At 39.4% G+C, this 24620-nt stretch overlaps 1 protein-coding gene across 1 annotated transcript in view; it reads left to right on the forward strand.

Moving 5' to 3' along the window:
- Positions 1–24620, forward strand: part of ELOVL6 (ELOVL fatty acid elongase 6) — a 143353-nt gene that overhangs the window by 200 nt on the left and 118533 nt on the right. The window contains exon 2 of the mRNA XM_030313254.1: positions 78–198. Coding sequence (XP_030169114.1) covers positions 110–198 — 89 coding nt within the window. The 5' untranslated portion in view covers positions 78–109. The remainder of the gene's footprint in view (positions 1–77; positions 199–24620) is intronic.

Below are 24620 nucleotides of genomic sequence, written 5' to 3' on the forward strand. Positions count from 1 at the left end.
TAGGGGGGGTGGGTGGGGAAAATCCACAGGAGAGCACTCGAAATCAAGCGCTTTACAGATTGTTTTATTTTGTGTAGAGAGCACGTAGCGACTCCGAAGATCAGCCCCAATGAACATGTCAGTGTTGACTTTACAAGAATATGAATTCGAAAAGCAGTTCAACGAGAATGAAGCCATCCAGTGGATGCAGGAAAACTGGTAGGTGATGCTTTCGCGTGATACTCTTCCCGGGAGCCCTGCGCGTCCCCGCTGTGTGCCTTAATGTCGGTATTTTCTGTCCGGGGCGTGAATGGAGCGATGAATCGCGGGCAGCAGAGAGGTGGTGGCTGAGTTCTCCGGTCTCCCGGGTGCAGGAGCCACTGGGGCTGCATGAAGCGCGTGGGTCTGTGAGTGCCCCTGTGTGAACCGTCGCTACACATACATCTTTAACAGATTATATAACGTATATCATACATGTGTGTGTATAGAGTAGATGTCTGCGCGACTGGGAAGGCGGGAGAGATGCCACAGTCCAGATTCCCTACCTGTGCAACCTTCTGGTTTTCACCTAGCTTTGGATTTTCTCGCTTGGCCTCCAGCAAGCTGAGTATGAAAGGCAGTGAAGGAAGGACCCGATCTCCTGCTCCGTTTAACCCTCTCTCGCCTGCGCGCTCTAGTCCTCGCCCTCTCCCCATCCCTCGTGTCCTTCCTTTCTCCTTGCAGACCTCCTACTTCATTGCCCTACTCTCTACCGCTCCCTGGCCGGATTTCTCCTTTCCTGGACCCCTTTCCCGGCGCGGATCCCTTTCCGGTTTCATTAAGAGGCGGGGGCGACGGGGGGGGGGAGGGGACAATGAAAACGGTAATAAAAATGAATGAACCCCAGCGAGTGGAGCCACGCCATTATTAAGTTTCTGTTTTACGGAAACGCCTTTTGGACACACTCCGTTCTAATTCAGTAGGAAGCTGTTGACTGGAGTTGAGACACAGATTAAAAACCCCTCGGTCCGCAGAGTCCTTGGGGGCCTTTCCCCAGAAAAAACTTCCAATAGGGAAAGAGTCTTTCTTGTTTACTGTTTCCTCCGCCAGTCCTTTTGAAAATCCCAGTGTGGGAGACGATCCTATGTCACCTTGCAATATTTAACAGGGGAGGGTGTGTTCATCTCGCTTCTTCCTTGTAGACCGAGCTCCTGTGGCAGACATTCCCTTCCTCCCTATAAACCCGGGTCTGGCTATCAGTAAAGTGCAAGCTCAACGCACCCCGGAGCTGGGCAGTAGCCTGCAGCCTCCTGGGTGCTCGATGGGAGGGTCGGGCGGAGAGGCTCTCCGGCGCCAAGGGATCTCGCCCGCCGCCGCGTGCTCTAGCGCGCGTGCCCCGCGCGGTCTCGACCGGCCTTCCCTCCCCCATCTCCTCAATGGGAAACCAGAGACGCCGGCGCGCCGGGGGGTCAGGGCTGGCTGGTGCTGTAGGAGGGGGTGCCGCGGGCCGGAGCTGGTGGAGGGAGGTTCAACTTCCTTTACTCCGGTCCCCAGGAGTTGCGACTGGCCCCGGGAGGCTGGGCCGCCGCGCCCCCCTCCTCCCGCCCCGCGGGCCCACCCGAGGCCCGCTGGCCATTTGCGGCTGCAGGCGTGCGGAGCCCGCCCCCTGCGCCCAGCGCGCCGGCTGGGCCCGGCCTGTTGGGGACGAGCGTGGAGGGCCCGGAGCACCCACACCCGCTGCGGCTTGGCTGGGGGACTGCACAGGGTGCGGGGCGTGAGGGGGTCCGAGGGCCGCGTCTGGCCAGACCCGGAAGCCAGCTGGGGGACACGATCTTCTCGGAAGCCCAGGAAGTGCGGCAGGCACTTGGGGCGCTGGGCTGGAGCCCCTCCTGGGCCGGCGAGGCCGGAGAGCACCGAAGATGGGTCCGGAAGGTGGTTGAACACCGGGGAGGCTCGATTCTGTAGGAGTGCAGACACTGAAGGGTCTTGGCGCCTGGGGAAGCCACCCCCTCTCGGCCTCGGCGGCCTGGGGACCTTCTCCGGAGGCACTTCCTCCTCCAGGGTTGAGGGTGGCGCGGAAGGCGGGGCGGGGGCGGGGGCCCGAGGCCGCAGGCGCTGGAAGCTGCGCCGCGGGGCAGCTGAGGGGCCGGGTCTTCTCTGCAGCTGTTTGTCATGTTCTCTTGCCACACCACTCGAGCGCATCTTCTTCCCCCATTAGCGCTGTGTGCTCTGTGTTTTCCAGTCCGCCTTGTCTCCTACTTGCTGCACCTTTATTGAACCTGCCTTTCTGGAGCCGGCGTCCCCTCGCAGTGGCTGCCCCCATTCCCGGTGGGCCAGCCCTCCCTTGCACCACAGCGGTGGATATTGCCTCTTATTTACTGGTTGCCTTTTCTCTGAGGCCACTTTCTGTTGCTTCTCCAGGTAACCATTTCCCGCCTCTTCTTTCCATTCACTCAACAAGTACACACTGAACCAGACAGGGCCTAGCCCTCCCCAGAACTGAAAATGGCAAAAATGCGCCAAGCTGTTTTCTCCTGTTGAGTCTTGACCACGGTTTTCTTACAGCTTTTTACAGACCTTTCTAATGGCAACATCTTTCCTGGCTCTTACTTATATACATTAATATTTGCGAGTATGTCTGTGCCTTCTCTGTGCCTCATCAGCTCTTTAGGGCATGGTTCTTGTCCCATTCCACTCGTGATTATACGGAGCACGTTGAAGAGTGCTTCGTACGACGCAGATGCTGGAGAAAATGCTTATCCAGTGAGTTAAAATGATGATTGGTGCCCATTTTATTGCCAGCACTACCTGTTAATACCTGAAGCTTAACAGGTTTGGTCTTCCCACTGCATTTGAATACTGCATCCTAGTCCTATATTGGGATTTTTCCGTTCCTTTTTCTTGGTTGACCCTATGTTCTTGGCTTGCATATTGCAGTCAGAAATCCTGCTAGCTGTTACTCTTTCCTTGCACGTCTACCTGACCTTAATTGTCTTGCTATCTCCTTTTACCCCAGAGGGTGTGCATTTCTCCCAATATCATAGGGGCCCAATTTTATAAGCCCTCCTCACCAAAATCCCAACCGCAAAAATGTCTTGAACAAGGTATGTAAGAAAATGATTTTCTTTTCATTTCCCTTGTTAATAGAAGGGAGCTCTATAACCAAGGCTTAGACCCTCTTGGGGCTAGAGGAAGTTTAGGAAACCAGAGCCTTATCTTTTCCAGGACTCAAAATGGCTTGAAATAGTTTCTGGAGGAAACACACAATGTTGTGAAACATCTACTCTGTCTTTTGAGCAATCATTTGCACTTGTCCTTAAAAATGTCTTAGACGTAGCCTCAAACAAATCTTATTAATTTCTAGATTTAGAACTTATCTCTCAAAAATGAGCTACATGGTCTTTTGAAGAATTATGAGAAAGGCCAGGCGTGCTGTTTTGTCAGTATGCTGTCTACACTACTTAGTATTATTTAAAAGGAGCTTAAATAAACCCTATTCATTACCTTAATACATACTAATGTTATGATCCCCTTATTTTTGGAGTGGTACTTGTATAAACACCAAACTGTTCAATTGTGGCAAGTTTATCAAGTTTATTTATTGCTGCTTTTTACAAATTATTAACCCTATAGTCGTCTTAAACACAGGATAAATAGTATAGACCTTTTTAATTTTCTAGCAAATAGTTTCATGTATAATAAATTAGATAAGCAATTGAAATGCAAAGTAATAAATATATTTCCCTTGGAGAATCATCCTGAAACCTCATCTTGAAACTACATGTCAAGTTAAAAATTCCGTGGGTAATATTATCTGGTAGATGATATTTTATTAGACGAGGTAGAGGTAGAGCAAAATGCATGCTTTTAGCCTCAATAGCATTTTTGACTTCCAATTTTACACTGAAAAGCCCTGCGATTTTACAACATTGAAAAGAAAGGCATTTTGTTCCTTAATGAGATGTCTGGACTTTACCTGTTATTTTCACTAATAGCTGATTTAATTTATAAGTGCTGCTTGCAAGGAAGCGAAATCACATGGTGACTGGTAAGGCAAGGCGACATAAAAATTCATTGAGTGAGAAGGGCAGCTGGGCTCTGCCTTCTCTTTCAGCAGCCTGCCAGGTTTGTGCTAACAGCGGTGGATGCTAGTTGCTCCAGTTGTAATTGTCTGGCCAATGATGATTATCTTCTGATGTCGGCTGACACGGTGTTCACCAATAGGAAAGCAGGAGGCCTGTGCTGACTGCTGTAACATTATGGATGTGAGGTGACGTCATCACAGGCCTTGCCTAGAACCTCATGAAACCCTCCCCCGCTCCCCTTTGGCATCTTTCACACATCCAGCCTTTCACTGCTTTGTATATTTTTCTGACTTTCTCCTTTCCACTCCCCCCACGGTGGCGTTGGTTATAAGGCCTTTATTGTTTATATTTTGTGTTTTGTATTTTAGGATCTATAAGATAGTGTAGGCAATTTTAGGATTCAGTATTTAAGAAAACCTTTGTATCTACAAATTGGTTTTTACTAAGGAAAAAAAATGAGAAGAAACACTATTTAAAAGGAATTGTACATCTATACCTTCTTATATGTGAGGTTTAGAAAGTAACGTGATGGACAATTTATGTATTAAAGAACATAAAAATATTGTAAGCCTGTGTGTGAGTATATTACTCAAAACAGCATCATGTCTGTCAAACTTCTAAAATGCAGGCATAGGATTAAGCTGTTGTTTTTTTCTGTAGTGACAACTGTTCTGCATCAATCCCTAGAATCCTTGAGATGTTCTGTATTCATTTATAAGAAAAATGACTGGAGAATACTGCAGTCTACTCCCATGAAACAGGAAAGGCCAGAGTCTCATTTAATCTGCCACTACAGCAAATACAAATTTGGTCAGCTATCTAGGAAAATACTATGTCCACATAATACTCCTGCTTCCTTCCACTTTGGGGAATCACAGCTCATATTAGCCTTAGGATTGAGAAGTCCTAAGTGTGAGGAATTTAGCATGTCATTCAATAAACTTTAGAAAGCACTGGGATATTGGCCTAATATTTACTAGGTTAAGAATGAGAGGACTGAGGGTCGCCTGGGTGGCTCAGTTGGTTAACTGACTGGGGCTCAGGTCACAGTCTCACAGTTCATGGGTTCGAGGTCCGAGTCAGGCTCTGTGCTGACAGTTCGGAGACTGGAGCCTGCAGCCTGCTTCAGATTCTGTGTCTCCCTCTCACTCTGCCCCTCCCCTGTTTGCGCTTTCTCTTTCTCCAAAATAAATAAACATTAAAAAATATTAAAAAAAAAAAAGAATGAGAAGTCTGAGAAAATGCACAGAGAAGAGAAATATGACCTACTTTACAGTGTTAGAAAGTAATGAAATATGTGGGACCTGTGATCTGAAGTTTCATGTGTCTTTTTAAAAATGTTGTATTTTCATGCAGTCTTAAACACCAAAGTGTTTTAGGATTCCCAGGGATAATGGAAATTATTTTATGATCATATTATCCATCTCTATATTAGCATTAGTTGTAAATGATGTAAAATTTTTACTTAAGGACTTTTGTTAAATTTTGTGAAGAAGGCTTGTTGCTTGTTGCTTTTGATGTTAGATGATGATAATTCTAAAGGTATCAGGATCCTATTGTCATTTACCTCCAAAGTCAACTCACTCCAGATCTAAGAGTTGCTTTGCATACTTCCTTAAAAGAAGATTCTTTCAAGTTAGACCCTGGAGAAGCTGGTGGAGGGCGGGGAAGGGTGGGTGAATACTTAGGATGGCATAAAATAAGCATCCAATCAGTCTTTAGCCAACAAAGCAAAATGGAGCGTGGTACTATTCAGTTAATTCAAGAATTCATCTTTGCTTCAATGATCTGCACATTTTAGGTCTCAGTGTTTTCTGAAATGATCTAAACATTATCTCAGTGATCCACTTATTGTTCATGTATGGACCTAGGTGAGCTGAGCTGCCCTTTATTACTAAGAAGCGGACAAAAGTCCACAAATTTTCCTTTAGCTATTTACCTTTTCTTGTTCAATGTTCTAGTCCCTACCTTCAAATCTGCCTGCCTCCATTGACTTTCTACCGGCCTTTGTTAAAAGAGCACAGGCATTTACTTAGAAAAGTTACTACCTATACCACAGATATCATTTCTATTGATAACCTTAGAAACATCTGAACAAAAATGTAACATAGCTTTGTTGAAACGTTAAGGCTCATAACTTTGTCCTCTATCTATATTCTGATTGTGTGTGTAGACAGGCGGGTACAAATGGGTAACTTTTGGCAGTTACTCAGAGCTTAAATAGCATCCCTAATTATATGTAACTTTCAACAATTTTATTTTAGAAATAGATTAGTCCTTTTTAAAAACATTATTGCTCTAGAGTCAAAAATGAATTTGTAGTTTTAAGCTTGTTGAGCAAAAACCATTCCAAAGCATTGGGTCCATGTGAGTTCTCTTATGTTCAGGCTTCTGTGTTTTTCCTGATTCATTTCTGTACTGAGCACTCACAGTTTTCAGTTTTAGGGTTCTTTATCCTAGTATATTGGAATGACAAATATTTTTAGGAAAAACTTCTGTTTAATCAGTCACTCACAGTGATTTTTCTAAAATTTAACTTTAAGGCTGTCTGCCCCCCAAAATGTACACATGAAAATGATTTAAACTTACTTTCCTGAGATAAATAAGGCATGCTGATTACAAGCAGTTTTGCTGGATGGGTACTCATACACTTTTCTAAAACTTTTATTTCCTTCAGAATTTCCCATTTTAGTATTTTTCCTTCTCAAGATTTTATAGCTAATTGCAAAATGATAAGGGGAATATCACTGATAGAATGTATTTTGGGAGAGGGGGCCTCATAGTTTTGACTTAGGTTTAGGATCACATATTTTAAGTGAAATAGGTGTAACTCCATTTTTTAAAGATAAATTTCGAATGTTTTAGCTCAACCCTTAATTTTATTAACACTCATTCTTGGAGCTAATGTTTTAGTTTTTTATTTGATCCTTTGAGTTCTAAGACTGAATTTTTGAATTGACTATCCCTTAACTCTTAAGGAACAGTATACATCTTTCTTTTAAGACTGTTGAAAAGACCCATGAAATGCATGGTTATTATATATCTTTGTTAAGAAAATATAGGCATTTACCTACAAAAGTGCACACATACATAAAGATACTAAAGTGACTTTCAAAATATGAAACCTGATAGCCCATTATAGACCATTTCTTTTCTGTTTTTTGGTATTCGAAGAGCATCTTGCTCACCTAGACCTACTTTTAGACTTTGCTGCAAAATAGGTGCCAATTTAATTGACTTTGGCAATGTTTTTTTTTTTTTTTAAACTAGTTAAATAATACGATTTTAATAAGCATTTTAAAACTGCAAAAATGGAACATTTAGTACTTGGACTTACCCCAATTATTAATAAATTTTTAAAAATCTTCATATAGTTTACGATAGCCACAACCTTCAAGGTTTTCTGCCCAGTCATTCCTTCTACTCATCAGGTGTTGTTAATAAAACGTAAAAAAAAATTTAAGATCCTAGGCCTACTCTAACTGGGGTAATTGACTTTTTCAGGTGTAGTGAGTTCAGTGGAACTAAATGCTTTGAAGTTGAGAATTTTATGATCTTGTTTTAGGAGGCTCGATGGGGGAAAAAAAGGGCTAGATGAAAAGGGTTACTCCAGAAACCTTTTTTTTTTTTTTAAATGCGTGAGGCTTCTATTGAAGTCTTTGGGTGTGTTAAGCATTTAAAAGCTTAACTAGCAGTGGTTATCATTACAATAAGAGGGAAGGAAGCCCAGTAAAGGGACTTTAAATATCCAGGTCTATAGTTGCCTCTCAATTTTATGACTGTTCGACAGACTTGATTTAAAGATCTTTAAAAAGTAAGGTAGATTTTCTTTATTCTCAAGTAATGATCCTAATAGTTGATACATAGTTGTTTACTAATTGCAAGTATTCTTTTAAAATGTTTTGCATATGTTAACTGTTCCATCCTCCCAACCACCCTTTGATGTATTATCTTTTTGATTTTTTTTTACAACAGGAAATGAGGCTCAGTGTGCTTATACAAGTTGAGATTTGCACGTAGGGTTAAAAAGAGAAGAAATGGGCTCCAGCCCCACTGAAGAGTTTGTCACTGAGGCCTCAATCATCCCCTTATTTGAACTCAATAAGTAACGCACTTGAAAACTTGCAGCACTGTAAACATGTCAGGAACTTGTGGTTTTAGTCAATGATCTCCCAAGTGCCTCTTAGCTTCTAAATCCTGAACACATAAGGCCAGAATACGAAAACACCTATAAATGTTGTAATGAGCATAATGAACATAAACTATATAGATAAATAAATAATTTAATCATTAAGAAATATTTCCTGAACGTTACTTGTTCATCTAGCAACACTTTTATAAGTGGAGAAAGCCTGTCACCTTTATCGATGTTCCTATCCTAAAATAGTCCAATCTTGTCTCAAACTATGACACACAGATTTGGAACCTTTCTTATAAAGCATGCTTTCTGTCTGGTTCTCTTCCATGAGACTCATACTCTCTCAGCTTGGTTCTAGACTCTGGGAGTCTGTTTCCACCTGCCGCTGCCTCCAGCCATGCTTTCTTCCAGGCAGATTTTTGTAGCTATTGGTAAAGAGCCACCCAGTGCGGACAGAGGAAGAAAAAAAAATGTGTGGGTCAGGGATGGCCTTATTCTTCGAGGTCAGTTCCTGCAGTGTGAAGAAGTAAAGAGTACATTTATTTGTTTTGCTTATGAGTTTTAAATTCTTTATCTCATTCTAAAGTGAGAAATATGGGAAAAAGAAATGAAATCATTAGAAAATGTAAAGATGCAAGAAATAAAACATCTTTAATTCTTAATCCAGAGGCATCCACTGTTGTTTTGCCACATTTCCTCCAGCCTTGTTTCCAAGTTTTTTACATACTTTAAATGATTCAGTACTTACCATTGGCAGACTGAGTTTCTTATTATGTGCCAGGGACTGTGCTGGGCGCTTATATTTACATATCATCTCATTACAAATTTTTATGTTGCTTATGTCCCTCTTAAATTATAAACATCTCACTGAAACCTCCATAAGTACATTTTCCAGTGGCAACTTAATATTTTATTGTTTGAGCTTCAGTTAATTTAGATAACCATTGCCTTATTGTTGAACATGTTAAGTTTCTAGTATTTTGCTGTTAGAACTAGTGCTCTGATTATATATTAATTTTTTTTACTTATCTGATAATTTTCTTTGTATAAATCTAAACTATAGCATCCAGGGGAATTACTCTTTTTAAGGTTCAAGATACCTAGAGCCTGGCTGATGTCTAGAAAAGTTGAATCAATTTACACTCCAGCAAGGAAGAACAGTTTTCACATCTTTCTTAGCACCGAAGATGATCACCTTTAAAAAATCTTTGATAAGTTAATATAAAATGCGATGTCCCATTGCTTTAATTTATATTTCTTTTATTTCTATCGAGTTTCAAAAATTTTATTTGGGTTTATTTTCCATTTGCTTTTGTAAATTATCTGTACCAGGCCTTTCCTGGTTAACTATTGTTTGCTTACACTTGGGATATATTAAGGATATTAGCTTTTGTCCAGCATGACTACTTGGTTGTGAATAATTTCTTCTCTAGAGTGACTTCTGTGACCCTAGTACACTAAATTTCCATAGCTGGGAACAGATCTAACAACTACTTTAGTATATGAAATAGAAATGTATTTTCCATCACACTCTGAATTAAGGGAAACAACTGTGCTGATCTCTTTATAATAACCTGTAAGTCAACAGCCCCAGGGAGGAAGGGAGAGAGGAGAGAAGACTGGGAGACTGGGCTCCTGTTCAATGTGGAGAGAGAAGGAGTAGTCTCTTGGACTTCCTGCTAATTTTTGGACTCTCTTATTTGCATTTATTTTTCAGTTTTCCACAGGTGTGGTGATGAGTATCCACTGTGGCATTATAGTGTGGTGGTTAAGCACATTGACTCTGGAACCAGTGTATGTATCTGCATTCAAGCCCTACTTTTGAACCACTTAGCAGCCGAGTGACCATCTTATTAGCAGATTAATTAGCACCTCTGCTTCAGTTCCCTCATCTCTAAATTGGGAGATGATAATAGCATTAGTATTGGGGGTGATAATGATGGAATCTACTTTAGCAGGTTGTGAGAATTAGACAATTTATTATACCTTAAGCCCTTAGAACAGTGTCCAGGACTGTATGTGATATTTAGTATACCTTTATTGTTGTCTGCACCACAGACTCTATGGGATCAAAAGGGAAAAAGAAGTCATAATTAAATTCCTGTATAACTGAGGTAACCCGAAATGGCTGTGCAATCAGTCCTCCAAATATGACAAAAAAGCCCATTACCTGGGAGCCACTACCAAGGTAGAGGCATTGAGGGAAAAAAGAAGAAAAAATGACATCAACTTTGCTATCAAGAAATCTGTAATTTGAAAGATCCCAGCAAGAGAAAACATTGTTAATATATATGTGGTTTAAAAAAAAAGTGTGGAGGCCAACTCTACCATAAATGTTTGGAACTTTTCAGAAGCTATGCTTTATCTTCAATCACATGTAACAGTGTGAAATACAGGCAGTCCTCGTAACAGGCACTGATTACTAATTTCTTTCCTATAAAACACCTGAGATTATCTCATTTAATAATTTATTCATCGAAAGTGTGATAGTGTCTTTATTATGTTACACTAAAGGTAAAATCATTCCATATTAATAAGTGAAATGATAGTGGCTAAAAACGTTGGCATTATGAGCTTGCAAGTTTGTGCTTCAAGTAAGTCTTTTGTCCTTGCTCAATGATTTTTTTTTTTTTTTTTAATTTCAATAAGAGAAGCATGGCTGTTTGGTTTCTTAGCAAAGTAAAATAAGCGAGCATCACACATCAATCTTCTTTTATGCACCTGAACGGCAGTGAGCTTGTGGTCGAGAAACTTAAGTGGAATCCTTTCTTTAAGGTTCCCAGTTTTCTCATTCTTGAGACAAGAAAGTCCCTTAGAGGTTCTCAGGGGATGTGAGGATTTTACTTCCATGTGCTTATTCCTTCCTGTCTTAGCTTCAGTTGAAGGAGGTCATTGAGAGCACATGACTGCTTCTCAACCCTCAAACTGGACCTGGGCATTTGGAAGATTCTCCTTCCCCCACCCTTGTTTTTGAGATGTATGTTCTTCCCATTGTTCCCATACTAGACGCTACTTCAGGGACACAGCCTTGAGACAGGAATGTGTTGTTGAGACCATCTGGACTGTATTTGTGACTGAACCCTGTGAAGGCCTTTATACAAACTCTTAAGATTTGGCGGGCAGGTGTAGAGATCTTGTCTTGCAGCCTCTGAAGACAAGCCTCATACATAAATCCCCTTGTTTATTAAAACTGCCACCTACCAATCTGGAGTGATCTGCCTCTTTCTTCGGTCTCCATGCATAGAGGACCAGTTTGGAATTTCACCTGGAGAATTCCTGCAGTCACAAACCAACAGCTCCCCATCCAGGCCTGGAGTTCGCATTTGCAGTGGGCAGCTTATGTACCTCTCTTTGTGATGGCAGCACAGGTAAAGTGTGCCGTGCTGTTAGAGAGGTTTTATAACTAACCTCTAAGGTAATGATACTTAAGTTATAAGTGGACTGTCCCCCTGGGCCCCTGTCAACTATAGAGACATTCTTCTTTCAGACCTAGTGTTGCAGATTCTTGGAATTTGTGGTTTTGACAGTAGCAGTTATACGTGGAGAATGACCCAAGGGCCCAGGAAATGAAGCAGTTTTTAAAAACTTTTCTGGGGTGGCTCAGTCGGTTAAGCATCCGACTTCGGCTCATGTCACGATCTCACAGTTCGTGAGTTTGAACCCCGCGTCAGGCTCTGTGCTGACAGCTCGGAGCCTGGAGACTGCTTTGGGTTCTGTGTCTCCCTCTCTCTCTCTCCCCTTCCCCAGCTCATGCTCGCACTCTGTCTCTGTCAAAAATAAATAAACTTAAAAAAAAAATTAAAAAAAAAAACTTTTCTGGGGTAAAATTTGAGAAGCATTTGTTTGTCAGAGCAGTTATGCTGTGCTCTCTCTTATTGTCCTGTAGGTAGGAATTCTCATGAAGAGTAGATACTATGTGGTCATGAAAAATGGCCCCACAAAGGAGTATAACACTTTGTACCGACATGAAAGTTAAGAGTAAGAGGTCTAGGAACATCATGATGCTTAATCAGAAAAAATAAATGGTTGTATGGAATTTTCTAGATTAAAGGAGTATTCTTCAAACTTTTTTGCGTACATCCCTCTAAAAGAAGTTTCAAAAATGATGTACTGCCTGACACATTTAAATTTTTTCATGATAAGTTGAATTAAATTCTTAATAGAATAAATAAGGTGAGGATTAGCTAGTTAGAATAAATATTTTCTGATGTGCTGACAGGGTTACCTACTTTATTTAATAATGCACAGTGAATCTGAAATCACATAAACATTTTTCTAGATTGTTTTATTCAATTGATGGCTCCAAAAAACATGTCATATTCCACATAAAAAGAATCAATGGCACTAACCATTATTGTTGCTGGTTGTTCTGAATTCAGAACATTTCAATGTTCATTATGTAAAGGTTCTAAACAGAAGGGGAAAAATGGATAATATCTTTCTGCCTCATATCATTGTTCATTTTTACTTTCTTGGGGGGAGCTAGAAGGAAAGACCTAGGTAGGTTATCAAGTATCTTTTTAACTATGTTTTCTTGACTGCAGAAAAGGTTATAGATAGCATTCCCACATGTGTTGTGGTCATTAAGACTAGTTTCCTAACTGGGGAAAGCAATTTCTTCTTAACTTGGTCATCCACTGTCAGAACCTGAGGACTTTCTTAAGAAGCCCCCTTCAGTCCATTCCACTTGGGGTGGCTCTGATTGTTGAAGGCTGTTCTACATATTGACCTGAAAGTTGTGTCCCTCCATTATGCTTCTATTAGCCCTAGTGCTGACCCTACCTGTATTTAATAACCAAGTCCACATGACCATGGTGTATGCATTTGAAAATTGCTATTACTTCCTCTCTAGACTTTCTTTTCTAAGCCAATTCTCACATCATTTGCAGTCCACTCATAATCCACATGGATACTTCTGAGAAATCAAAAATTAAGACTCGCACACTTTTGGTTTGGACAATTAAATGTGGCCGACCAGTAGACTGCTAATAAATTTATTAAAATTGGGTACATATACATTAACATGAGCAAGTCTGTAATAGAGAATAATGGTGGAGGAAGAGGGAATTATAATTCTAATCCACTAGAATCCTTGTGGTCCTTTGGAACATTACAAAGCTTCTGTTTTTTACATGGCATTCTGGAGATTTTAAGGATTCTTATCAGAAAACCACCAGAGTTATCTTGAGTTGTGGTGGTTTTTGATTACTGCCCATACATTCACAGAAATACTTTTGCAGAAATACTTTTTTGAACCTGTATGTTGTGATTGCTGATATTGTTTGTGATTGCATCGTTTTGGTTGGTACTTGGTTCTTCTCTAATTCTTTGTAATTATTGAGTTGTTTTTCTACTGAAGAGGGTAGTTTGGGGTAAAAAAAGTTTGAGAACCATGCTGTGTCCTTGATCCTTAAGCAGGTATTTGGGCCAGACTCATTTGGAGGAGGTTGTTTCTCTTCAGAATACACATGTGCAGGCTTCATGTCAGGGATTCAGAATGAGTAGGTCTGTGGAGGGGCCCAGGTACTGTGAAAAGACTCCCCAGGTAATTCTTACAATTGCCTTAGCAAGTACTGCTCTGGATGATGCTGACTCCATCCTACATTCTTTGGGTTTGTCTTCTCAGACCAGTGATTTCACAAACTGAACTTCTTCAGTTCCCCTGCTCTACTTCCTTTGTTACCTCCCTCGGGACAGGATGTCACTGTTCAACACCATTGTTTCCCTCCCCACAAGCCCTGTGTGGTCTGGCTCTTGGTTCCATTGCTCTTTAGTTCACTGCCATGGCCACTATTCCTTCAGACCCCCACCTTACTTTTTGTTCCCTTACTCTATTCTCTTAGTCTTTCAAGACTAAGTTGCAGATCCCATCCTGTCACTCCTGTGGTACAAACCTTCAGTGGTTTCCCATGGTCTGTATGACAACTCCACATTGTTTCGATTGGTTTGAAAGGCCATTCAAATATGGGTCCAAATCACCTTCCTTCATCCCACACCTGTGTATTCAAATGCAAATTAAAAATCATTGGTCCTCCCCACCCATCAGAATCCATTCGGTCTTCCTTTGTGGTTTTCTGGCATTTGACTCATAAATAGATTAGTATTTTTTCTTCTAGCTTTGAAATCCATGCCTATCACAGAATTTGGCATATAGTTGCAGTCTGTGTGTTGAGGAGACGAATGCATATATGTATGGATCCTCAAGCCTGTTCATTCACATTCAAATGTATCTGATTTATTATCCAGTACACTTTATATTGTCCTTAAGTGAATTCTGGGACACTGTCCAGTGCGATATTGAAACAATAAAGATACTTATTCATCTGATTTTATTTTTAAGAAAAAAAGGTATTAATTTATCATGACCAATTCTTAGTGAAACTGTGCTAATTGTTGGGGATTATTAGTTCTTTACTAGGCACTCAAACCATCTACTCTAATCAGAAAGAAGTCCAAAGACTTACCTACAATGAGGGGTGGGTGGGAATGTATGTGCAAGGAACAAAGATCAGGAAGAAAATAATACAAAATGATTAAAGGTAATTGTTGGTATAAAGATGGTAAAGTGGTGGTTATTTCTCCTTTTGCTCTTCCAGTTTTCTATAATCTTTTTAATATTCTGAATACACAAGGGTGGTGGGGATTTTTTAAGCTTATTTACTTATTTTGAGAGACCGAAGGAGAGAGAGAGAGCATGAGCAGGGAAGGGTAGAGAAGGGGGAGTGGGGATAGAGAGAATCCCAAGCAGTCTCCACACTGTCAGCACAGAGCCTGAAGCGGGGCTCAGACTCATGAACCGTGAGGTCATGGCCTGAGCTGAAACCAAGAATGACGCTTAACAGACTGAGCCGCCCCGGCCCCCCTCTGGGTAGTGTGATTATGCGTGTGGTCTTACTCCCATTTTTCTGCATTAACTGTAGAGTATTTACTATTTTATAATAGGACTATCATTTTACAATGATGTATTTAGTATTAGGTAACAAACACTTCCTTAAAAACTAATGCATTTTTTAATAAATATTTCAAAAAGCAGTACAGCTAAACATAAACACAATTTGTAAGGACATTGAACCGCACAATCTTACTTGAAATAAATACACTTTCTCAGATTAAGCTAGAGGTGAGCCATCCTACTGATGTCACAATAAATTTCCTTCTCTTTCTCCAATTGTAAATTATTAAGTTTGATTATGTTTTAGTCAGAAGGGGTAATACATCTTTAAGCAGGGGTTGGGGGGTTGATAAAAGACATTAGTTTCACTTTAACATTACAACTTTTATGCATGGGCTTCAGGAATGTATCTAATAGGGCAAAGGTTCCCCAGGGACAATAGTCCTCTAATCTAATAGAGATAAAAGATTAAACATAAACCTGTCCCCAGAGAGGAAAAAAAATGAATAGGATAATTGGCTTAGGGACCTTGTGGCACCTGGAAACAGATGCTGCACACATACCTGGAACATCATTAACAAATTTATCCAGAATTGCAGAATTCCTGGAAGATTGTATTTCATTTAAAGGCGCTAGAAGGATTTTGTTAGTCTGAAATGAAGGTTTTAAGGGTGAGTCTAGTGCACAGGCCAAGGCTCTGTGGGTCCAGAGAATCTGGTGTGTCTTTATCTGGTGAGAAGTTCTAGGGATGAGGTTAGCAAGACTGTGACAGCTTTTTCAAAGGACTGCTTTGTAGAGATCTTATCAGTCCTGGGCATTGCTTTGAATCCTTGCTTCTTTTGGACTTCCTCTTATAAAAAGATGGGGGATTGCCATTTGAATACAGGAAAAGTAGTCTTTTGTGGGTTTTTTGTTTTGTTTTGTTTTGTTTTGTTTTTTATGTTACCTGTATTTAGGAAGACCTGCCATTCCACACTAGTCTTTTCCTCTCCATTGTCTCGACCAACAAACAAAAGGCCACAGGAGAGGGGACAGGGAGGTTAGAGGAGAATGGTTGCAAATCATATGGGCTATAGTTTTTAAAAATCTCTGTAAATGATTTGATCTTTTTATTTTATCATTTCTATAAATTTAGAAAAAGTTTTGCTCATAAGCTATAGATAACTTAAATATTCTTTCTGGGGGTGCCTGGGTGGCTCAGTCGGTTAAGCGTCTGACTTTGGCTCAGGTCATGATCTCACAGTTCATGAGTTTGAGCCCCATGTCAGGCTCTGTGCTGACAGCTCAGAGCCTGGAGCTTGCTTTGGATTCTATGTCTCCCTCTCTCTCTGCCCCTCCCCTGCTTGCCCTCTGTCTCTCTCTCAAAAATAATAAACATTTAAAAAAAATATATTCTTTCCAGATGTAAGAAAACAAACAATAAGTAGAAATATCCTACAGGAGCAAAAAAGAATACTAAGGAAAATATTGGATACTTACTATGTGTTAGGTATATTAGACTTGATTATTGTTAAGAGTGTTATTTCCCAAAAGATGTTTTTTTTTTTGAAGTAAATGTAAAAATTTAATCTGCTGAACATTTGTGACTTACTTCTGTAGCCTGAGAAGAAAAGGTATATTTACCTCTTTTCAGGTAATTAAAAAAAATTTTTTAATGTTTATTTATTTTTAAGAGAGACAGGGGAGAGGGGCAGAGACAGACACACAGAATGTGAAGCAGTCTCCAGGCTCTGAGCTGTCAGCACAGAACCCAACATGGGGCTCCAACCCACAAACCCCTGAGATTATGACCTGAGCCAAAGTTGGACACTCAACCCACTAAGCCACCCAGGTGCCCCTCAGGTAATTTTTTTTTAAGGAAACTTTCTCCTATTATAGAAATGTATTTTGGGGGGTGCCTGGGTGGCTCAGTCAGTTGAGCAATGGACTTCAGCTCAGGTCATGATCTCACCGTTTGTGAGTTTGAGCCCGGTGTCGGGCTCTGTGCTGACAGCTCAGAGCCTGGAGCCTGCTTCGGATTCTGTGTCTCCCTCTCTCTCTGCCCCTCCCCTGCTCATGCTCTATCTCTCTCTGTCTCAGAAATAAATAAACATTAAAAAAAAAAAAAAAAAAAAGAAAGAAATGTATTTTTTTTAATTTTGGAAACCACCCCAAAAGAAAGCATACATAGTTTCATAGTCCAGAACAACATGTTTATATCAGTCTAATATCAAAATTACAATATACTAAGCATAAAATGTTGTGACTTACACAATCTCTCTGGATATGTAGATGCAGTTTCTGCCAGGAGAGAGTAAGGTCCATATGATTGTATTTGATTTTTTAAAACATCAAGACAAAAAGTTAAATATTATAAACTTTTGATAAACTTAAAACATTCAGACAAATTTCCACATACTATAAATGCTTGATAAATATTTACATTTATTTTGAAAATAAGCTTAAATTGTAGTACTATATAATATGAATATTGTGGTGATTTAAAAAATAAACCTTACTACTAGTTGAGCTTTTTTTTTTTTTTAATCAAGAAAATGTTGATGCTAATCTCTCTCTCTCTTTTTTTTTTTTTTTTTCTTTTCGATGCTAATCTCTTCTTTAGTTCTGCTATGACAAGAAGTGGTCAGTGATGTAACTGATGGCTGGGCTCAGATTGTAAATGTTATTTCATGTGAATAATTCAGGCAAACCAGACAGTTGTTTTTTTTGAACTGGCATTACATAGATGAAATAATACTCACAATGGAAAACTACATGGAACAAAAAACAAAACAAAAAAAAAGATTACCGTGGTTTTGAGAATTATATCATGGCTAAAGAATAACCCTGTTTGGCCTCAGAGATCTAAGAGTTCCTCAGCTGACTACTAAACTTTCTGTGGAGAATATTTCTTCCCCACAAAGCATTTGGTGTCCAGAAGTTCCTTTTTTTCTCAGTAATGCTGGAGGGAGAAGGTATAGGGACTCTGAAGCTGGTACTCACAGTGGTGTACAGAAAATAACAAAACACGGTGTAGCTGAATGGCCTTTCCAGGATGAGATTTTACTTAGTGGAAAGAATGCACAGGCCCTTTTTTTTGTTTGTTTATAGTTTGTCATATCTAGACACACTGTAATAGATCTAAGCTGTTTTCATTGGGTAGCTACAGCATAACAGCTCCAATGTCTGCTTTATATGCAAAGTCAAGGGCATTTGGAATATTGCAGTTTCCCCAAGTAGCCTATAAATTTTGTTATCATTGATCTGGGGCCAGACCATCAATAGCTTGCCAGTTGTCTTTAATAGTTAGCTTAAATTGTTTTTCGTGTGGAAATGAAAAGTAATGCTTGTGTTTTCTCAGGAGTTCAGCTGAGTTTAAAGGTTTAGTATTTCCCAAAAAATAAATAAATAAATAAAATACAGGTTTAGTATTTCTACCCCCTTTTCTGAAATTTATGTGTATATTGTTTTGCTTCATCAATTAAATTATATGCACCTAGAGGCCAGGAATTATTGAGATTTACATATAATCTTTGTTTTTTCCTGAAGATTTTACTTATGTAGAGAATATTAGGATTCATTTTGATAATGCAAAAATATGTATTGTCACAGAAATATTTTTAAAGCAATAAACTTCATTCAGTTGTGATTTCTGCTTTCAGTGGATAGGCCTGGACTAAGTAAGTTTAAGTAACATTGTAGAAAATGTAGGAAACCACAAATAAGCAAAAATAAGAAAATAAACGTTACCTTGAGATAAACACTAACATTTTGGTGCTAATTTTTTTAAAACTTTCTTCCATTTGTTCTATTTCTCTTTTTAACAAAAAACATAATCATAGAATTCATACCATGTTTTTCTATAACCTGACATTTTTCTTAATATAGAATGGAAATTTTTCTGTGTTGTTAAGTATTTCCCTCACCAAACTGTAAATGGGAGAATTATGTTTCTTCATTGTGATGTTCCAGCTACCATGTGAAAAGTTAGAGAACACATGTCACTCTTTTCAGTCGGTGTTATTATTTGTTTTGTTATTTTTAGAAGGAAAAACTAGTAGCTTTAAAAGTGCAAAAAGAATACATTGAATAATAGTACTAAAATGATTTTAAATTTGATCAGTGGAATAAAAATACTATACATTTCAGATTATTTCCTTCCATGGATTATGTCCTCTTTGGATAATAATCCTCAGTTTGCTATATAGTATATACCCACCCATCAAGGAACTATGTTGAGATGCTTTCAAATGCAAATAACAGAACATAATTAACTGTGGCTTCAAACATAAAACATTTAACTATTTCATATAAGAATAAGTATGATTGGGAGCCTCTGCAGTTGCTTAGTGGTTTAATAATGTCATCAATGTTCCAGGTCCTATGGGAGTTTTTGTCTTGCCACCCTTAATGTATCAGCACTGTTTTCTTCATGGCCACAGATGGCTGCCATATCCCCAAGCATCTGTCCTCACTCCAGCTTTCCAAGCAGAAGAGAAAGGAGGTAGCAAAGTGCCTTCTCTTAGTTTTCTTCTTTGTTAAGGAGAAGCCTCCCAGACAACTTATTCTCAATAAGCTTATGTAAGAATTTGCTATAAGAACATCCCATTGGCCAGGCCTGGGTCACATGCCTCACTCTTGGCCCATTCACTGGCAAAGAGGACTGTGATTGTTTTGCCCACCCTTAGACTGCTGACAAAGAAACTAATTGCCTTGAGATGCTTGTACCAGTTTTGCTTTGTCTCAGGGCTGGGCACATTGCATTCCAAAAAATATTGGCTTAAGTTTTCTGTTAGCAAAGGAGGAAACTGGGTTGGCTGTTCCTCCACTGTATCCTCCACTGTTCCTCCAGTGTATCCTCCACTGTGCCTATTACAAAAACATATACACTGGATGGATATATATATATATATATATATATATATATATATTACATATATATTACAAAAACATATATACTGGATACACTGTTCCTCCAGTGTATCCTCCACTGTGCCTATTACAAAAACATATAGAAGACAGAAACGATTTAAGGCTTCAATAAAACTCATTTTGGTACTTTTTACATGACTCCTTACAAACAGAATGGTCTTATTAAAAAGTGGATGCTTTGACTTATTCATGGTGATGTTAAATGTAAATGTATCATGTGAATTACTCCTTGATCCCTAAAGATAGAGATTGAAATTCTAATCTTCTAATGGAAGCATAAGAATAATTTCCAAACAAAGTACCAACAAATGATTATGAAAGAATAGTTCTGCACGTTACCTGACATGTGGGAGTCCTAAAAATTGACCCAACATTGACAAAATACTGGGACATTGATATCCATGTGTGTCAGTCATCTTCAGATACTCAGTATGTAAACTCAATGCTTGTCTTACCTAACCATCCAAAGCAAGGCACTGCTTTGGAAAAAGTAGTTGTTACTGTCTCTGTTGGATCAAATAGCATATGCTGGAAATAGTAACATTGTGTAGAGAGATGGTATAGTCTGACTCTAGGACTGGACTGGATTTGAGTCCTTCCTTGTTCAGCTCTCGCTGAGCTCTTCCTTGTTCTCGCTATACAGTGTTGAGAGGTTATATATCTTCTCTAAACCTTAGTTTCCTTATTTTTAAAATGTGGCTCAGCCGGTTAAGCGTCTGAATCTTGATTTTGGTGCAGGTCATGGTGTCATTGTTCTTGAGATCAAATCCCATTTCAGTTTTTGCACTGACAACAGTGGGGTCTACTTAGGACACTCTTTCCCTCTCTCTCTGCCCGTCCCCGTTCATGCTTTCTCTCTCTCTCTCTCTCAAAATTTAAAACAAAACAAAACAAAACCTAAAATGTGGCAAATAATACCGATCTGATAGAGTTGTTGCATTGATTAAATGAATTAATGCATGTAAAGCATTCATTAACAGCATATAAGTTTTAGTTACGCTGTTATCATTGAAAGTTAAATGTGTTGGTATTTAACATTTTATATAGTATATTCACATTATCTCATGGTCCACTCACTGCAACCCTGAGAGCTAGAAATTTTCATCCCCCTTCTATCCCCATGCAAGAACATTATACTTTTATGTCCCAATCATGCATGAGCCCAACAATGACTATTTCTTTTTAGTTTGTTAATTATAAATTTTACTTAGAGTGTCTGCAGAAATTAAAAAATACTTGGAATTTACACATTCTCAGATTATATGATCCATAAGATCACATCAGGAAGTATGGAGAAGAGAAAGGAATGACTGGTTAATAGATGACAAGTATCCTAGGTGTTAACTGCACTCAGTGGAAGTAGTTATGTTTATTCACTGCATTAAATTTTTGGGATTGACTTAAGTGCATAGATATGCCAACTCTAGGGTAAGAGTAAAAATATAGGTAAAGGGGACTGTGCTCTATTTTTTTTTTAAGTTTATTTATTTGAGAGAGACAGGCAGCCTAAGTGGGGGAGGGGCAGAGAGAGAGAGAGAGAGAGAGAGAGAGAGAGAGGGAATTACAAACAGGATCCGTGCTGCCAGCACAGAGCCTGATGCAGGGGTTAAACTCACAAACTGTGAGATCATGACCTGAGCCGAAACCAAGAGTCAGATGCTTAACTGCCACCCAGGTGCCCCATCTGGTGCTTTAAATCTATTCTGTACCTGTAGATTTTGCACCTGTGACAGATGTAATATAGGGGAAGCAAATCCGGTCTGGTGAACATGTGTTGACAGTAGGAGTATCCATCTTCGTGCAGGAAAGATAGAAAACTCTCAGTTAAGTCCAGTCTGATTCAGTAAGGCCACACGCAAAAAGAGATGCCATCTGAACTCTTAATTTTTTCTTTCGATTCATGTTCAAGAGGAACAGCATTCTTCATTATGAAGATATGTATTTAAAATGGCTGCATGGGGGGGGGGGTGCATGGGTGGCTCAGTTGGTTAAGCATCTAACTTAAGCTCCTGTCATGATCTCACTTTGTGAGTTCAAGCCCCATGTGGGGCTCTGTGCTGACAGCTCAGAGCCTGGAGCCTGCTTTGGATTCTGTGTCTCCCTCTCTCTCTCTGCCCCTCCCCTACTTGTGCTCTGTCTCTGTCTCTCAAAAATAAATAAAAGTTAAAAAACTTTTTAAATGGCTGAATGGCTTTACATCCCAATATTTGATTTTTTTTTTTTTTTTTTTTTTTTTACCATGCATTGAAGGCAATGTCATTTTACTTTACTCTTTTTATAGTTCAGGACGTTGTTTTGGCATAATGCAGCCATAGGTGGAGTGACATGGACTATTTGATAAATAACAGGGTAAATTACATTAGATGGCCTCCTGCAAATCTAGAAATCAAGTGAAGAATCCATTCTCATCAGGTCTAATAAAGTTTTAAATGATGGTCAGAAGTCTTTTGAAATGTTTTAGATGTGGATGTTCTAGGATGAGAAAATAAAGGGGGTTGGGGATATCATTAGGGGCATTAACATAACTTAGAGCAGTTACTGCCATCCTGGGACTGGTGCTCAGAGAGCGAATTGGTCTGCTGGGATCACATTCTGCCTGCTTCTATTACTGCCTGCTTCTGGGCCTTGATAGCCTGAGTTACATTTCCCTGTTTGTGTTCATTCTCACGCTTGACTAAGTCACACCCAACAATTTATGTTGTCTAGGCGGAGAAGCAGGTCAGTGGTGCTATTTGAATACACAGATAAGCTGATAAAATCAATGGATGAAATAGTATGCTATTATGGTGATGCATTGTGTGCTTTCTGTACTTCTTAAACAGACCTGTAGGTTTACTCAGCACAGGGCTGATTGGAAAGTTGAACATATGCATTGTGCAAAGTCAGTGTGACAGCAGATTTTGCTTTTCTTCTGTACTTAGAACCTGAACAAAAGCAGGTTTGGGAGATCTGGGAGTATTGCTAGTTTTTATGGTTTTCACTGCACTATATAGCATAGGCTCAGACACAAAGGCCCCATACTTCAGGGGACATATGCTCATTGTTTCACTGTATTCAGACTCAAACCCCTTGGCAGAAATCCACAATATTAAAAAAAAAAAAAAAATCAGTGAGAATTTTAAATACATTGGGATAACACAGATGTTTATTTTTGCAAGCATTTATTTTACACTAAGCAAAGTCTGATCACATTTCTTAAGAAGGAGATAATCACTCACGTAAGTAACTAGTATCAAGTATGGATTATATTCTAGAAAGCTCTTCCTTCCCAGGGTCTAATTTATTGCCTAGATGGATTAGTACTCTCTGTTTCTAATCCGTGTTCTTGTCAGAGGTAGTTGATTCTCATTCCTTATGGTAGTTATGTTCTATAAAGTCTCTGGGAACACTTAGTAAATTCCGAAACACTGCTCACAAAGGAAGTAACACTGTTAGGTCCTGCAAGCCGTTGGTCGTAACAATTTTGTCAACTGACCAATGTTTTATGTGTGCTTCTGTTTCAAGATACTTTATATTTAACATGTACTGTCGATTCTTTAATATTAAACTCCCAGCCAATAGCCTCAGAACTCACGCCTGCAGGAAGCTTATCTAACACACATATTTCTCCGTAAGGCACATCACAGCCTTCTTGCACTTAGGAACACTGGGCAGCATTTTAGCTATCATCACAAAGTATGCCTTTAAAGCTGGAGATTTAAAGTTTTATTAAAGGAGATAAGAATTAGGTCAAAAAAAATGCTGTGGTCTCTGAAGAGAGAATCAGGAGAGAATTTTGGAAAAGGGTGGAAAATTACAAACGCACACATACACAGGGAAGCCTTTGCCACTGCACTTATGGATATGGAAGGTGATTGAAGTGTTTGCTGGAAGTTGTAATGTTTGTTTAAAGATCTCTTTTGGGCATGTAATAAGGATATTAGCTAGCAGTGATTGAGAGCTTACCCTGAGCCTACGAAGGACTTTCTGAACATTGACTCACTAACCCTCCATTTTATAGAATATGCTTTGTGAGGGCATGTTTTGCAACTGAGGAACCTTAGGCACAGAGAAGATAAGTAACTTGCAAAAGAACACAGAGCTAGTAACCAGAAGAGATGGGCAGTTTTCGAAGAAGTTCTGATTGTATCTTTTAAACTGGACTTTAAAAAAAAAAAAAAAAAAAAAGATTTGCTTTCTTTTTTGTTTGTTTTGAGAGAGAGAGAGAGAGAGAGAGAGAGAGAGAGAGAGAGAGAATTCCAAGCAGGCTCTATGCTGAGTGCAGACCCCGATGTGGGGCTTGAACTCACAAACTGTTTGATCGTGACCTGAGCCAAAACCAAGAGCCAGACACCCAACCAACTGAACCACCAGGCGCCCCGAATTAGACTCTTAATTCTACTAATTTATAGCAATACAGGGCTCATAGAACAAGTTAAAAATACAGCCAGAAAATGCTGATTCATTCTTGAAAACTTAATTTTTTTTCTTTGAGTAATCTCTTTTATGTTCACTTACATTCTGAGCTCTATTCATAAAGTGATACGAAGGCAAATTTCTATAAAAACATTAATCTTAATTAGTAAACACTCCCTAATCAGGTCTTCCAACTGGAATCAAGCACTAAATCTAAAATTTGTACCAAAGATACAAGAAA

The sequence above is a fragment of the Lynx canadensis genome, chromosome B1 (genome assembly GCF_007474595.2).
Source record: "Lynx canadensis isolate LIC74 chromosome B1, mLynCan4.pri.v2, whole genome shotgun sequence".
In the NCBI taxonomy this organism is placed as follows: Eukaryota; Metazoa; Chordata; class Mammalia; order Carnivora; family Felidae; genus Lynx; species Lynx canadensis.